Genomic DNA, 15,529 nt, shown 5'->3' with positions numbered 1-15,529 from the left:
TGGTTTCCAGTGAGAGTTTGGGCTTAATCTGTTCTAGGACTCATTTGTTTGTCTTTTTGGCCATCCACGGTATCTTCAGCACTCTTCTCTAACACCATATCTCAAATGAATTGATTTTCTTTCTTTCTGCTTTCTTCATTGTTGAGCTCTTACATCCATACATGCTGATGGAGACTACAATGGTTTGGACAAGCCAAACTTTCTTTAGTTATGTGAGGATGGTCACTCCACATGCATGCTGGTGTATGCTTTAAAGAGAGAGAGAAAGAGAGAGGGGAGGGACATGGAGCTCAAATAAAAGGTGCATTCAGTCCAGCATCTTGTTTGCACCACTTTCCAGTGATCAGCCATTTGGGAAATCCCAAAGGCGGGGAATGGAGATAAATGGCCTTCCCTGTTCTTTGTTATCAGGCTGGTTAATGGTAGGCCATCGAGTCTGAGGGCTTCTCAAACACAGAGGCAATGTCTTTGATTGTCAGGAATAGCTAAACTCTGTACAAGGTTGCTTTCACTGTATGTTAGTAGATATTTATAATTTTTATTAATATTTATAATTTTTATTAAATTATTAATTTTGGACATGTGTGATTTGCAACTTTAGGCTTGTGGTTTTACACATTTGTAATGTTTTATGTATTTTTATATGAGATTGTAAGCCATCCTGAGCTCATAAGAGGAAGGACAGGATATAAATCAAATAAATAAATAAATAAATAGTGTAGAACTTGCTAGCTGCACCAAGACAATTTGAAGAATAAGAATATTTGCCCTGAGTCCATATTTAATAGCTTTGTCTTCTGTCTGGATAGATGCCCCTATGGGCTCTAGATAAACATGGGATTATTTCCTTATAAAATGTTTCATTGCATGCGCTTGGTTCATAGCCTTGGGCTGTCGGCAACCACCACTTCTTTTCCTTGCCCTGTTGACTTGGTGAAGTGGAGCGGAGAATTGTCCCTTCTTCACGCATGATGGGTCAGGAAGGCAAGTCTGCTGCCTCCACCCGTTTTACAATAATCTAGGAAGGTGGAAAGTGTGCAAGGAAATCACACCATTGATTTACACTTCTTTTTATACTGTAATGGTGTCCTTTTTTGAAGATGAATATAAGTAGGCCATGTCACAGTTTTAAAACAGGAAACAGAGGAATTGAAGATACTAACTGGACATTTTTCCTGACCCTTTCAGATCGTATTTGCTGTATGTGAGTATGTGTGTGTTTTCTTGAGGGCAATTTTTTCATAATTATGGAATCCCAGGATATTTCCTCCATATTGATCTGTTTTTGTGCAGTGCTGTATTATTATAGTAGAAACTCTTCTGTCTGTGATCCCTTTAGTATTGACCCCTTTAGTATTGCCCTCATGTCTTTATTGACTTACTGAAGGTGATCCTATCACAGGGTTTTCTTGGCATGATTTGTTTGGGGAGGAGTTGTCTTTTGTCCTCAGAGACTGAAAGAGTGTGACTTCCCAAGGTCACCCAGTGGGTTTCCAAAGCCAAGTGGGTGACCCAGATCTCCAGAATTGTAATTCAACAGTTACCATATATACTTGTGTACAAGTCTACCTGATCTTTAAGTTGAGGTCAGATTTGGGGGACAAAATTTTGGATTTTGATATGACCCATGGATAAGTCAAGGGTACAACTTAGGGGCATGTAACAAAGGATGTAAATGACAACACCCCCCCCCCCCCCCCATGCACTCTCTCCTTGCAAACCAACCAGCTCTTTCCCTGTCCCAGGGAAAGCAGGAGACTTGCACACACACATGCATTGCAAACCAACTGGGGATCTTTCCCTACTCCCTGGGAAAGGAGGGACACTCACAAACGCTTGTTGGATGAGCAGCAGCTGCCAAGATAAGGGGAATGGGGAGCTGGGACTTCTTTCAGAGGAGTATTTCCATACTGACCCGTATCTAAGTCGATCCAGGATTCTGGGGTGAGGTGTTTGGAGCAATTTTTTTTGTATATATGTAATTTTGTATAGACGTGTATACAGTATATCTCTACACCACACTGGCTGTCTACCCGTTTATTATAAACATATGTTTGCCTTCCTCAGCCTTTCCAAAACAGGCCTCTCAAATTTCAACCTATGAAATCTGGTACCAAAATAATACTATTGTTCTTTCGAATGCTGTGTGATGAAGTGAGGGATAAGCAAATCTTCAGATATTGTTGAATTTCAAGTACCATCTTTCCTCATTACTGGCTGTGCTGGCTAGGGGTGATCTTGCATTTCAGCGACGTTGTTGGGGGGGATCCATTTCCCATCCCTGGTATATGATACATTATTACTGTATTATGTTTATACAACATGTCTAGGATTGCATGAGACTGTTTCAGATGGAAGTGGAAATGTATCTTAAGATGCTGAAAAGATGGTAGTTGTATTATTTAAAAAGGTCAATGCTTTTTGTCTCTGTGCACTCTTAAGGCCTTCTTCAAGGGGCTATTTAGAATCAGACCAGAAATTTCTAAATCAGTGATTCCCAAACCATTTACTGAACAAGTGAAAACATGTCAGTCTTTTCTAGTAATAAAACGACAATATTTTGAGCATCTTGAGTAGGGATGCCATATCCCGGTGGCTGCTGGGAAAATCCCGCTTTTGGGGGCCCCTCCCGGTCCCAGTCTGGTTTGGCCCCCAACCATGCATTTGTCCTGGTCCGGGGCCCGCTCTTGCGGCCATTGCCGCTGCCGCTAATGTGGCTGGCCGCGGTGCCAACCCACCTCCTCTTTCCCTTCCTTTGACTGGTGGGTAGCGCCAACCCACCTCCTCTCCGGCTCTGCCTTCCTCTTCCTTCTCGGCGGCAGCAGCACCACCGCCACCGCCGCGTCTCCCGCACCAGGGCTTTCCCACCCACGCACAGGGGGGCCTCAGTTGGATGTTCCCCAGTGACATGCTTCTTTCCTAAGAATAATGACATGATGTAAATTACAAATACACAATATCCAAAGATGCTGGTGCCTTAATACTATTTGTGTTTCTGTTCACTGGATTAGGACTGTGGGCAGGCAATGTTGTTGTTGTTGTTGTTGTTGTTGTCGTTAGTGTTTATTTATATAGCACTGTACATTTTTCACAGCACTTTACAGAGTTATCAAAACAACATAAAACCAGCCAAAGGCATACAGTCTAAAATCACAAAATACAAAAATAGTAATAATAATAAATAATTATAAATTATTTATTTATATCCCGCCCAACCACACAGAATCCAGGCAGGTTACAGCAGTAAGAAAAATACATTGCAATAACAACAGAATAAAAATAACATAACAATTTACAATAATAATAAATAGCAAGAAGAATGCATAGCAAGTAACAACAATAATAGCAATAAAAACTGCATAACAATTAACATATCAGATCAATACAACTTAAAATTAATCCCTAGAATACATAGCAAATAACAATAACATTTCCTTTATAGATAGCAGTGGTGGGTTTGTATAAGCAGTTTACAGTTCTTACATACTAGGTTATCAGTGTTTTGCAAGTGCTTGTGCATGTGTTTATGTGTGTGTGTGTGTGTGAAAGAGAGAGAGAGAGAGAGAAATTCCATAGCTTGTGTAAACATGGGTAAATACTACAAGTACAGTATGGAAGACCAGTAGGTTATCTGAGGTTCATAGAACAAGAACCTGCTAATTATGTTACATTAGATGAGGAAATCAGAGGACTGCCCAATTTCAGAAATATCTGGCTTCTGACTAAAAAGAGATGTTTAGTCATGTGTCCATCACTCAATTCCTTCCAACAAGGAACTGATGTGAAGAGAACAATGTTCTTATTTGTTGAATGATAGTTGCTTTTGTCTTTAAAGTAAGGGTGACCATTCATACTCCCCCCAAACAGTGCAAATCACATAAATCCAGAAGGGCATGACTGTGCACTTGAATGTCCAAGAGATGAATGGCTGATTTAACTGCCACTTTCCAGAAAAACCAATCAACATGAACATGCTTACAGCTCCTCACTTTATAAACACTATGAAACCTCCTCTTCCGTTGGGAAGGGGGGGGGGACCAAATTCTTCAGAGAAGTGAGATAACTCTAACAATGTCAATCAGTACAGAACAGTCCTTACTCAGTATAACTTAACATCTCAGTTCTACTGTTCATGAAAACTGGAAGAGAAAGGCTAAAGTCTGGTGGACAAGAAGCTTTTCTGATTTTTTTAAAAAAATATTACAGTTGCAAATTGGACAGTTGCAACACAGAGATGAGGCATTTAAAGATCCCCACTGATTGCCTATAGAATCATAGCGCCATAGAATTTAATCTGATTCCAAGGGTCATTTTCCTTCTAATGTAGGAATCTACTGTTAAAGTTTCCCTGAGATTACAGGATGTAATGTTTCCAAGAAGTTGTGATAGTGAAGTAATTAATTAATGGGGTGTGATTGTACTATTTTCTACAAAATGCTTTAGGTCTCTGCATCTATTGTTACCTTATCTATTGTTTAATAATTATAAAATATAGTGGTAGTCTTTTTTCCACATTCAAATCTTGGCTTTTCCTCCATATTAAGGACAAAGAATATTCAGGGCAAATTAGCTGGAGACTAATTGTTGTCTATAGCTCCATTTGAAGAATGTCTCTTTGCTCATTCATAGTTGAATATTCTCCCTGCAGGCACATTTCCAGATAACATCTATGCTCTGCTTGGTGAACAGATTATGCATAAAGTGCCCTCTGTCTTTATAGAACTGGGGTGAGATTCATGCAGTCCTCCATATATTGTTGTACTTACCACGCATATAGTGAACAGTTCTGGAAGTTCCAGTCCAACCTCATCTGGAGGGTCGCATGATTCCTATCCTTGCCATAGGAGGAACCTGTATTAGATCAAGATCTGATGATAGATCTTTGGATGGTTTGCAGAGATCTGCAAAGGTTTCTGAACTGCTCAATGTTAAAACAATTTACTCCCTGTGACTCTCATACTCATACCTGAAAATATAGATTAGGTTGCTGAAATTATAGGGAACAGGCAACCAGGAGCAACATTTTATGTGAAACAACTGGAGACTCAGTTCTGATACTGGAAACAAATTCTTAGTCAGAGGTGTTCTGAGGCATAGCTTGTTCCTTAAAATTAAACACCTCTGAATCTAGCCAGCATTTTGCACTGAGCTCCTTCTGTGGACCTTGAGGTGCTAGCTTTTCCCCCCTCTGTTTTTAAAGGTTAATTCTGGAATCCTTAAATCTTTTCACTCTTGTGTCAGATGGCTGTTTTAGTACTCTTCCAATTCTAAGAGTTCTCAGGGCACAGAGCATAAAATTTACAACCCATTCCAACAGGAGCCTCAAAACAATTCTGTCCCTTCACAGTTCTTTTCATTCAAGCCTCTGCCAGTTTGGACTTGCCTTCATTACTAATCTGGTTGCAGGAAGGTCTCCTTTATTATGCCATGTCTAATCAGTCAGAAACCAGCCTTTGGAGAACACTGGCTGCTTCCAATTACACTCCACTTTACCTTGGCATAAAGACACGGCAGAAATGCAGAACTGGGGAGGAAAGGGAACAATCCCAGTGCTGTCAAGCATTCATGTTTGATCCATATCTCTGGCAAACCAGGTGTGAAATCAGTTGCAAGCACCTTAAACAAATTAAAGATAGATTTTGAAACTGCTTTTATCAAATAGACTTCGGGATATAGAAGAACAATATAAAAAACAAGAGGTAGGAAACAGTAAGAAACAAATGAAAAAACCAATGTGGGTGCACCAGCGTGGGTGCACAGTAAATTTGAGGAGGAAATGAGAAGAAAAAAAGAGCATGTATAAAGTATGGAATGAAGAAAGCATACAGCTGTGCAGTCCAAGCAGGAGTAATGTAAAGAAATCTAAAGCTCAAAATGAGCTGAGTGTAGTTGGGAAAGCAAAGAGCTACAAAAAGGATTTCCCCCCAAAAATATGTAGGAACAAAGAGAATGACAAAGGAAATGGTGGGACTGCTGCTCAGAAACCATGATAAAATTCTAACAGATCACAATGAAAAGAAAGAACTGAACAATGCCTACTTTGCTTCATCCCCCACTCCCAAAGAAGACTGTGTGTTTCCAGCAGAGACCTTGGCAAGGATTGCAAAGTGAGATTGATAAAGAGTTAGTCAGAAATCACCCAGTTAACCTAAATGAGTTCAAATCTGCATGGCCAAATGAACTCATACCAGTATTGAGGGAACTTGCTGACATACCCACAGAATCACTTGCCATGGTTTTTGAGAAATCATGGAGAAATTGAAGAGTGCCGGCCCCAGGACAGAACCCTGCGGCACTCCACTCAAGACGTCCTTCAAATTTGAAGCGCAGCCACTGGTGATAACTCTTTGAGCATGGTTTTCCAACCAAACATGTGTCCATTTGATGGTGTTCCATATATTTCATATTTAGTCAGTTTGCTTATCAAAATATCATGGGAGACTTTATAAAATGCTTTGCTGAAATCCAAATAAATGGCATTCACAGTATTCCCACCATCTACTAAACTAGTGAAAGAATCAAAAAGAGATATAGGATTACTTTGGCAGGAATTGTTGTTGACAAATCCATACTGGCTCCTACTAATCACTTTACCTTCATCAAGATTCTTGCAGACTAATTCCTGTATAATATGTTCTAATATTTTTCCTGGTTTTGAAGTTAGACTGATTGGCCTGTAGTTTCCTAGAACTTTCTTTTTTTGCCCTTTATGAAGAGAGGGTAATGTTTGCTCATCTCCAGTCCTCTTGCACCTCATTCAGTTTTTTAAAATCAATGATTGTGGTGATGGGGTGGAGAGAATCCTTATCAGATTTGCAAATGACACAAAGCTGGGTGGGGTAGCTAAAACATTGGAAGATAGGAACAGAATTCAAAAGGACCTTGATAAACCAGAAAACTGGGCTGAAATTAATGAAATGAAATTTAACAGAGACAAATGCAAAATTCTACATCTTGGCCACAAAAAACATATGCACAGATGTAGGATGGGGGCATACTTGGCTCAGCAGTGCTACATGTGAAAAGGTCTTTGGGATTATTGTTGATCATAAGTTGAACATGAGCCAGCAGTGTGATACTGCAGCAAAGAAGGTAAATCTTGTCTTAGCCTGCATTAATAGAAGCATGGTTTTCAAGCCAAGGGAAATAATAGTCTCCCTATATTCTGTGCTGGTCAGGCTTCATCTGGAGTACTGTGTTTTCGGCACCTCGTTTTAAGAAGGATATAGTCAAGTTGGAGCAAGTTCAGAGAAAGGCAATGAGGATGATAAAAGGTACAGTGAATAATACATGTGGGGTGAGGTTGGAGGAGCTGGGAATGTTGAGCTTGGTGAAGAAATGATTAAGGGGTGACAGTATTTCACTATCTAAATAACTCAAGAGTTGCCACAAAGAAGAGGGTGCTGCTTTATTCTGTGCTGCCTCATAGGTAGACATAGGTCTAATGGTCTGAGGTTATGTGAAGGTAGATTTAAACTGAACATTAGAGGGAATTTCTTGACAGTGAGAGTGGTTTGGCAATGGAACCAATTGCTGGGGGGGGGGAGTCTCCTTCTTTGGACAACTTCAAAAAGAGTATTTTGTTGTGGGAAACGATTTCCATAAGTCACAAAAACTTGTTTGTCCCTAGTTTGACACTGTAATGTTGATTCTCACCAGACAGTCAAACCCCTGCCACCTCCTCTTCCCATGGAAAGTGTATCATTCCTCCTGGCTCATGATACAGAGAAGAGGTTTGGCACATGTGACATATTCAGAGATGGGCTGAGCTGTATTTCTGGACATTTCATTATTGAGACCAGGGATGGGCAATTTGTGATCCTCCAGGTGTTGTTGGGGAACTGCTTTCATCATCACTAGCCACTGGCAGTGCTGACTTCAGCTGATAAGAGTTGCAGTCCAACAACATCTGGAGGGACATGCTCTTCAACATCATGCAATGAGATGGGAGATGTACAACAAAATATTCTGGGTCTTTTAAGAGCTTAAGGTTTCTTTTAGAGTCCCCTTTTTCAGCAACAGGGCCTCATTGTTCCCAAGGAGTCTCATGAAATGCCATGCAACAAACTGCTTCCTGACTTATTTAAGAGAAGCAGCTGGCAAAATGTCTGAAAGTAAAGGTTTTGTTAGATAATTCAGTGGTTTCAGAAAATGACACAAGTGATGTTCTCCCATTGTTCTCATATGGTATGACTCAGTCCCAATGCTTTTTTCTCCTCAACTCCCGAACTGGAGCGTGTTCCCATCATAATTGGTAAACTCAGAATAGCAATTCGTGTTCCCATCATGATCGGTAAACTCAGAATAGCAATTCGTCCGTGAACATAGACATGTTGACTGGGTTTTCTTCAGTGCATGAAAAGCTTTTGAAAAGAGCAGGCACACTTAATGTTCACTTTTTCTGTCCTAGAATCAGTGATAGCAAAAACAGTATCAGAGTATCTGTTTAGTGGGAGAAATTCCTAGGTATACAGGCAAACTAAAGGTCCGCTTAGTGGGGAAATGCCTGGGTTACTGGTTACTGACTTACAAATATTGTTATGTCTTCCAAAATAGATAACAACAGGAAGCTGTTTTCTTCCAGTGCCTGACAAAATGGCACTTGGGAACTGGTCTTGGCTTCAGCCACAGGGAGTGTGTGATCTTTTTGGCATTCAGTCTTAGGTTATAGAGAGCCAAAAGAACCATGGTGAAGGAAGCCTCAGATGGCTTCTTCCCTCTTTTTATTTAAACATCCAAAATATATACAGAAAGTAAGTGCAGGTTTGTCTAAAGTTGTAGGAAAGGTGGGTTTAATCCTCTCCATCCCATGCCATTTTCTGAAGTGAAATCTTCCTCCTGAAGATCCTGTTAGCACTTGTAGATGTATTTCTTCCCAACAAGGTTACGGTACTGGGTTCATTTTAGTCAGAAAATAGGTAACACCCCCCCCCCCCAAAGGACTAGTGCTCTGATCAGTTCTAAACCCCTTTCAGCTGATTTGAAGGAAAAGAAATGTTGGAACATTCAGTGAAGGATCTCGCAGAAAAATAAGCCTCCAATTTTTTTCCAGTGTCAGGGACTCAGATAACAACAGGGTATTGCTTCCATATTGCCTTCACATTTACCTGGGATCTTGGGTCCTGTACCAGGAGAAAGTTAGGATATACATCAGATGATTGATAGATTAGATAGAATAACCATGAACTACCAAGATCTTCAGCAGTGATTGTGTTTGCAGGTCTTTAGATATCTTGCTTATTGGTCTCTTTCCTTGCTAGTGATTTCCCTACTTTGTCCCTTGGCTCTCCTTTTGTCTCAGCATCACTGCTCTCCTTGTTTTGTTTTGCAGTATAATGTAAAGTCTGTGCCCTTCAGCACTTCCTTTTCAGTAGACATGTTCTATTTTTTGCACCCAAAGTCCTGAAAAACATGAACAAGGAAAAGGCCAGGCTCGGCCATGTCAGAGCAGTGCATGCTCAAAAGTAGCTCAGCAATAACCCTCTGAGAAGAAAGCTGAGTACAAGATGCTCAATCAGGCATAAAGTCTGAACCTGCTATGATGTTCTAGCCAAAACAGCTGATATATCAGAGATACAGATTATGGGACTAAACAGGCCATATCTTCATATGCCCTACGTTTTGAAAACTGAAAAGAAAGAGATGTAAGATCCTTCCTCTGACCCTGAAACCCCCCTTTCTCTATCTATCACCTCAGCACCCGTAATCTCTGACCTTTAGTCATGATGGCAGGGACTAATGTGACCTGTTATTGGCTACAACTCCTATCAGCCATAACCATCATGGCTGAAAGCCAGAGGATACCAGGGTCTATCTCAGTGAGTTGGTGGCTAAGATAAGGTAGAACTAAAGACCCATAGCATTCAGGACACTTTCCTGATGCTTGATTAGATCCACATTTATTCAGCAATAGTCCTGCTGAACGAGTTGAGCTTAAGTGTCCATAAGATTACTTTCTCATTCATTATACTACACCAGCTCCTTCTTACCCCAAGATTAATTGAATGGCCATGTGTGTGTGAGAGAGAGAGGGGGGGGGGCTCAGTTAAGTTTTTGGTTTTCTTAAGGGAAACCTAGCAGAAAGTTTAATAGTTCATCCCAAGAAAAAAATCCCAGGCCTTGCAACAGAAAGACAGCGATGGCCATGTAATACCAGCCAGTGATCATGTTAGTTTTTTGAAGTATGAAAATACCTACTGCCAGTTCTTGATGATGGCTTCATACAGGGAGAAATCATCTAATCCTTCTGAAGCTTGCTGTGACAATATTCCCTCTCTTATCTCCATAGGGCAATTGACTTGTACTTGTGTCATTCAGTAAGAGAAATCCCAGTGGGTCCTGCTATTGTATAAGCAGTGGAGCATCAGAGCCTCACATTCTGTTGCTCATTGCCTGAAATCCTCAGAACCATCTTCTTTGCCTGTCTGGTTCATTGTTTTTATAGATCTCTCTGCCAGTCACTGACCTCAGAATTATTTGGACAAGAAGAACCAAGACTAACACTACTCTATGCATTGTGGTAGTTGCTTCATCTCTATCTCACCTTGCCCCATGCCACAATTTCCATTCATGGAGTACATTTTAAAAAAAGCTAACTGGAAATTTAAGAAAGTATATACAATTTTAAAAACTGCCTCCTTGATATACAATTTCATAATAGGGTCACGGCTGGAACTTGGATTGATTTGTGTCCAAGTATAAACCTGGATTTAAAAAGCAGTTTAAAATAGATAATCTCATCCCAGGAGAAAGACGTGGTATAAAATGAATGAATGAATGAATGAATCATGGGCCTGTTACAGACTGCCAAAATAAAGCTGCTTCGGGTCTCTTTGGAGGTATGCTATTTAAATGATGCATGGGTCCTAAGAGTCCAAGAGACACTCCAATCCTAAGCACTGGAGTGCAGCTTTGGTGCAGCTTTCGGATTCTTAGGATGCATGCATCATTTAAACAGCATACCTCCAAAGAGACCCGAAGCAGCTTTATTTTGGCAGTCTGTAACAGGCCATGGTTTTAAGTTCTTTGAAGGAGACTCTTTCACTATGGGTATTTATATATTTAAATTTAAATTTTGCCTTTCCTCCAGTGAACTGAAGGCAGTCCACATGCTTCTCTTCCCTCACTCTCCTACTTTATTTTTGCAACAACCTTGTAAGATAATGATTAGATTGAGAGATCATGACTCATTATGAGCTTCCAGGCTGAGAAGGGATTTGTATGTATGTTTGTCTCTATGAGTACTAGCTGAAGATTCCTAACCATAGCAACATACTGGAGCCCTTTATCCATACGTCATACTTTAATGGAAATTGTCCTCTCTTTGAAGGGCTGACAAATTATAATTCTGTATTTATAAGACAACCTCTCATTGAAGGGCTGCCTGATGCAATTGTGGTTTACAGATAAAGAAACATACAAAGGGGATGGACAGTCTTGAAACCACTAGTTAGTGCCTGATCAAAAGGCTGAGACTGTATTCATAGGCTGCTGATGAGCAGATGTGCTGGTCTTTTGGTTCATTCCAAGATCCTAATGTCTGTGCTTTTGACATTTTAATGGTATATTTCACACAAAAAGTGCTGTTAGGCTGATTGAGACAGACATTTTAGTATAAATTAAAAATTAAATCTATATGATGCACATCTATAAAATTAAGTTGAAATAAGTTACTAAAAATTGAAAATGTGGCACCCAAATTACACTTCCAGAATGCAAGGCATCTTATGATACAGCTGGCCATGCCAATTTTTATTTCCTCTTCAAACAGATATCCAGTTGCTTTCCACACATACATCCAATGGATATTAAAGCAGTTGCTTAAAGAATAATTTATTACAACATACATACATACACTCTTGCTGTCACATTAACAGGGAAACAGAGAACCAAAAGATGATAAAATGCAGAATCAAAGAGGTGTATCATACACATTTCAGAATCCAACAGTACATGATGCAAGATGATAGAAACTCATGTGTCTGCTGAGGTGACCTCTAGTACCAGAAAGTTTATACCATAATCTTAGAATCATAGAGTTGGAAGAGACCACAAGAGCCATCCAGTCCAACCTCTTGCCATGCAGGAAGACACAGTTGAAGCACTCCTGACAGATAGCCATCCAACCTCTGTTTAAAAACCTCTAAAGAAGAAGATTCCACTACACTCTGAGGCATTAGATAACATTAGTAATATCTTACTAGTATTAGTAGATATTAGTAATGACATTAATAATATCTTAACACCACTTTTTTTGCTCCTTCAGTGGGCCCTCGGTACCTGCTGGGGTTTGATTCCAAGACCCCCTGTGGATACCAAAATCCATGGATGCTGAAGCCCCATTAAATACAGTGGCATAATAAAATGGTGTTCCTTATATAAAATGGCATAATCAAGGTTTGCTTTTTGGAATGTATGTATGTATAATACTTTCAAGCCATGGATGGTTGAATCTGTGGATAAGGTGGTTCGATTGTACTAATATGGCTTTATTATCATAAACATGTCTACAGATAGTTATTTAAGATTGTTTATACTTCCATTTTACTTTTCTTTCAGTGGTGTAAAATAGCTAACTTCTTTAAATACTGCCCTATTGTACTTTGTATCATTTAGCCTATTTTTGATTGGTCAATCTTACACCAAAGTATGAAAACATTTTGTGTTATCCAAGAACTGTTCCTTGGACAATTGCTAAACCTTTGCTGTCATCTTCTCCTGCAGCTTGGGCCATGGGGAGCAGTAAGAGCAAGCCCAAAGATCCCAGTCAACGGAGACGCAGTCTGGAATCCACAGAAAATATCCATGGTGGCTGCTCTGCCTCTCAGACACCCAACAAGACCACTGTCCCAGAAGCTCATCGGACACCCAGTCGTTTATTTGGAAGCACAACACCAGAACCAAAACTCTTTGGAGGCTCAAATACATCTGATACAGTCACCTCTCCTCAGCGCTGTGGAGCTCTAGCTGGTCAGTATGAATGCTATTTATACTAGAGCTTTTAATCATGACTTTTGTCATTTATCGGAACTGTATTTTTTTTCTTTATTTGCTAACCAGGGGAAGGCAGCTTGTGACCCTTCAGGTCTTGTTGTACTGCAGCTCACATTAATGCTCGCTGCTGGCTCTGCTTGCTACAGATGATGGGAGTTTAAATTTAACAGATAACATCTGGAGCAGCCACAACTTGATCTAAATCTAGAAAGTAGGGTGCAGTAGTCCTGGAAGAGAAGTTTCTATCTAAACTTTAAAGTGTGCATATGTTCAAGCTGAATTATAAAAGTATGACTCAAGCCCTTTCAAGATATTTTAATCAAACTTACAGTGAGCATGGAGCAAGGTGGAAAGTTCCATTCTCTGATGTATACCTATTTTATGTTACTATTCTCTATGTACAGGGAGTTTTCAGAACTATACAATCTATGTGTGTATGTCAAAGAATGGAGCTCAGTGCTATGCTTCCCCCACATATCCATTGTAAACACTATAAAAATGCCTGCAAAGGACTTCAGGGTATTAATTTCTTCACACCATGTTTCCTTTATAGTGTACCGTCAGCCCTCCTTATCCACAGATTTTTTTATCCATAGATTCAAGCATCCACGGCTTGAAAATGTTTTAAAAATATATAAATTCCAGAAAGCAAACCTTGATTTTGCCATTTTATGTTTTCTATGTTATTGTATTGGATGTGACTTGAGCATTCACACGTTTTGTTATCCACGGAGATGGGATGGGGGTCCTGGAACTAAATCTCAGCAGATAACAAGGGCCCCACTGTATTTTGTTTTCTGATGTATATACTTTACTTGGAAAGGCATTTGCCTAATGTTTGAACTTTACTTTTTGCAGGCGGAGTCACTACATTTGTGGCTCTCTATGATTATGAATCAAGGACAGAATCAGATCTTTCTTTTAAGAAAGGGGAGCGCCTCCAAATCCTCAATAATACGTAAGTGCCATTTACATTGGTATTCAAATAAGAGACCCACTTAATTTTATAGTAAATTTGTTCTTTCATTGTTTGTTGCTGCATGCCTTCAAGTTGTTTCTAATTTATCACAATCCTAATATAATCCCATTATGGAGTTTTCTTGGCAAGATTGGTTCTGGGCAGAGGTTGACATTGTTTTCCTCGAGGATGAGAGCATGTGACTAGTCCAAGTCACCCAGTGGGCTTCCATGGCTAAGCAGCAATTTTAACCCTGGTTTTCTGGAGTTCTGGTCCAACACTCAAACCACTACAGTACACTACACTGGCTCTTTCGCTGTATTCCTCAGCTAATTATGCCCAAGCTGAGAGGTAACAAAGACATGATTATACTCTTCTGTTTTGAGGGACTTCTTCTTAGCTGAAAACAAAATCAAATCAGATGAGAGAGTATGTCTGGATCTTTAAATAACCTGGGCTTAAATGGGAGGGATGGAGATTGGAATACAATATACATTCAACTGTCACTGTCTCCAGTAAGTATCACCCCATATCAAACTAGATTGTATAACTTTCCTTTTCTGTTCTTCAAGGAGGGCTTCATCTCCTTTTCCCTGTGCAGGAATAGACCGGTTATCATATAATCATTGTACATATCAGCCAACAGTTCATTATTTCCTGTGTATCTTGCTTTCAGAACTACCAATAAAAATGATAGTATTGTGTCTCGAGGTAGTATGTTTCAATCTTCTCTATATTTGGACCAAACTACATGTTAAAGGGAATTACATACTCGTAGTTGTCTAATGCCATCTCCTCCATGATAACGTTTAGTTAATCAAGACATGCTATATAACATTACTGCATTCTGCATCATAATGTTTTCTGCTCTATGCTTGTTCATACTGGTTGCTGTATGATTGAAGGAGAGGTGTGAGAAGGGAAGAACATGTTATTTGATGGCATCTTCTGTCATATTTAAAGTAATATTCCTGGGGAGATGATGGAAGAGAAGAAAATATGATAGCATCCTTATGTCCCACATAACATATAGGCATTGATGAGTTTAATCAACATCATTGTACATTTCCAGTAAGTAGAGATAAACAAGGTACTTGCCTCAAGAAAAAGAAGGGAAGGCTTTCTGCTTCAGTCAGTGTTTCATACACCTGGAAGAGGACTCCTGAACAACCTCTCTTTCTCACGTGTACCTAGTAGCAGGGGGAAGTTAAAATTTGGATACGTGGTGAAGTGGAACCTATAAGAACTAATACTGGTACCTTGACTCAGCTAGGTATGTTTGCTTATTTTTATAGCTGAGATGTCTCTGTGGTTTCAAACCTAAAGTTTTCCCCTAATTTATCTATATATCTCATATGATGTGCTCATTTTGGACTGGAACATCCCCACTGCTGCGTTGACCGAGAAAAAGCAACATCTGTGGGATGGTTTCTGGGGTGTTTTCCACATGTATATGTAAGCATAAATCTTACTGGAATGGATCATCATCTGCACAACTGGATGCTGCAAAATGTAACTATTCAGCTATCTAGCTTCACCTCAGAGAATATGAGCAAATGGATGACCCATACCATTGGG

General features: G+C 39.8%; 1 protein-coding gene across 4 annotated transcripts in view; it reads left to right on the top strand.

Annotated features, from left to right (window-relative positions):
- The window catches only part of SRC (SRC proto-oncogene, non-receptor tyrosine kinase), a 117,996-nt gene that overhangs the window by 68,331 nt on the left and 34,136 nt on the right, over nucleotides 1-15,529 (top strand). For all 4 annotated transcript variants that reach the window (XM_042462678.1, XM_042462677.1, XM_042462680.1 and 1 more), the window contains exons 2-3: nucleotides 12,724-12,969; nucleotides 13,852-13,951. In XM_042462678.1, coding sequence (XP_042318612.1) covers nucleotides 12,732-12,969; nucleotides 13,852-13,951 — 338 coding nt within the window. In that variant the 5' untranslated portion in view covers nucleotides 12,724-12,731. The remainder of the gene's footprint in view (nucleotides 1-12,723; nucleotides 12,970-13,851; nucleotides 13,952-15,529) is intronic.

This window comes from Sceloporus undulatus, chromosome 4 (genome assembly GCF_019175285.1).
Source record: "Sceloporus undulatus isolate JIND9_A2432 ecotype Alabama chromosome 4, SceUnd_v1.1, whole genome shotgun sequence".
NCBI classification, from domain to species: Eukaryota; Metazoa; Chordata; class Lepidosauria; order Squamata; family Phrynosomatidae; genus Sceloporus; species Sceloporus undulatus.
This window is presented reverse-complemented; position numbering and strand designations above follow the sequence as displayed.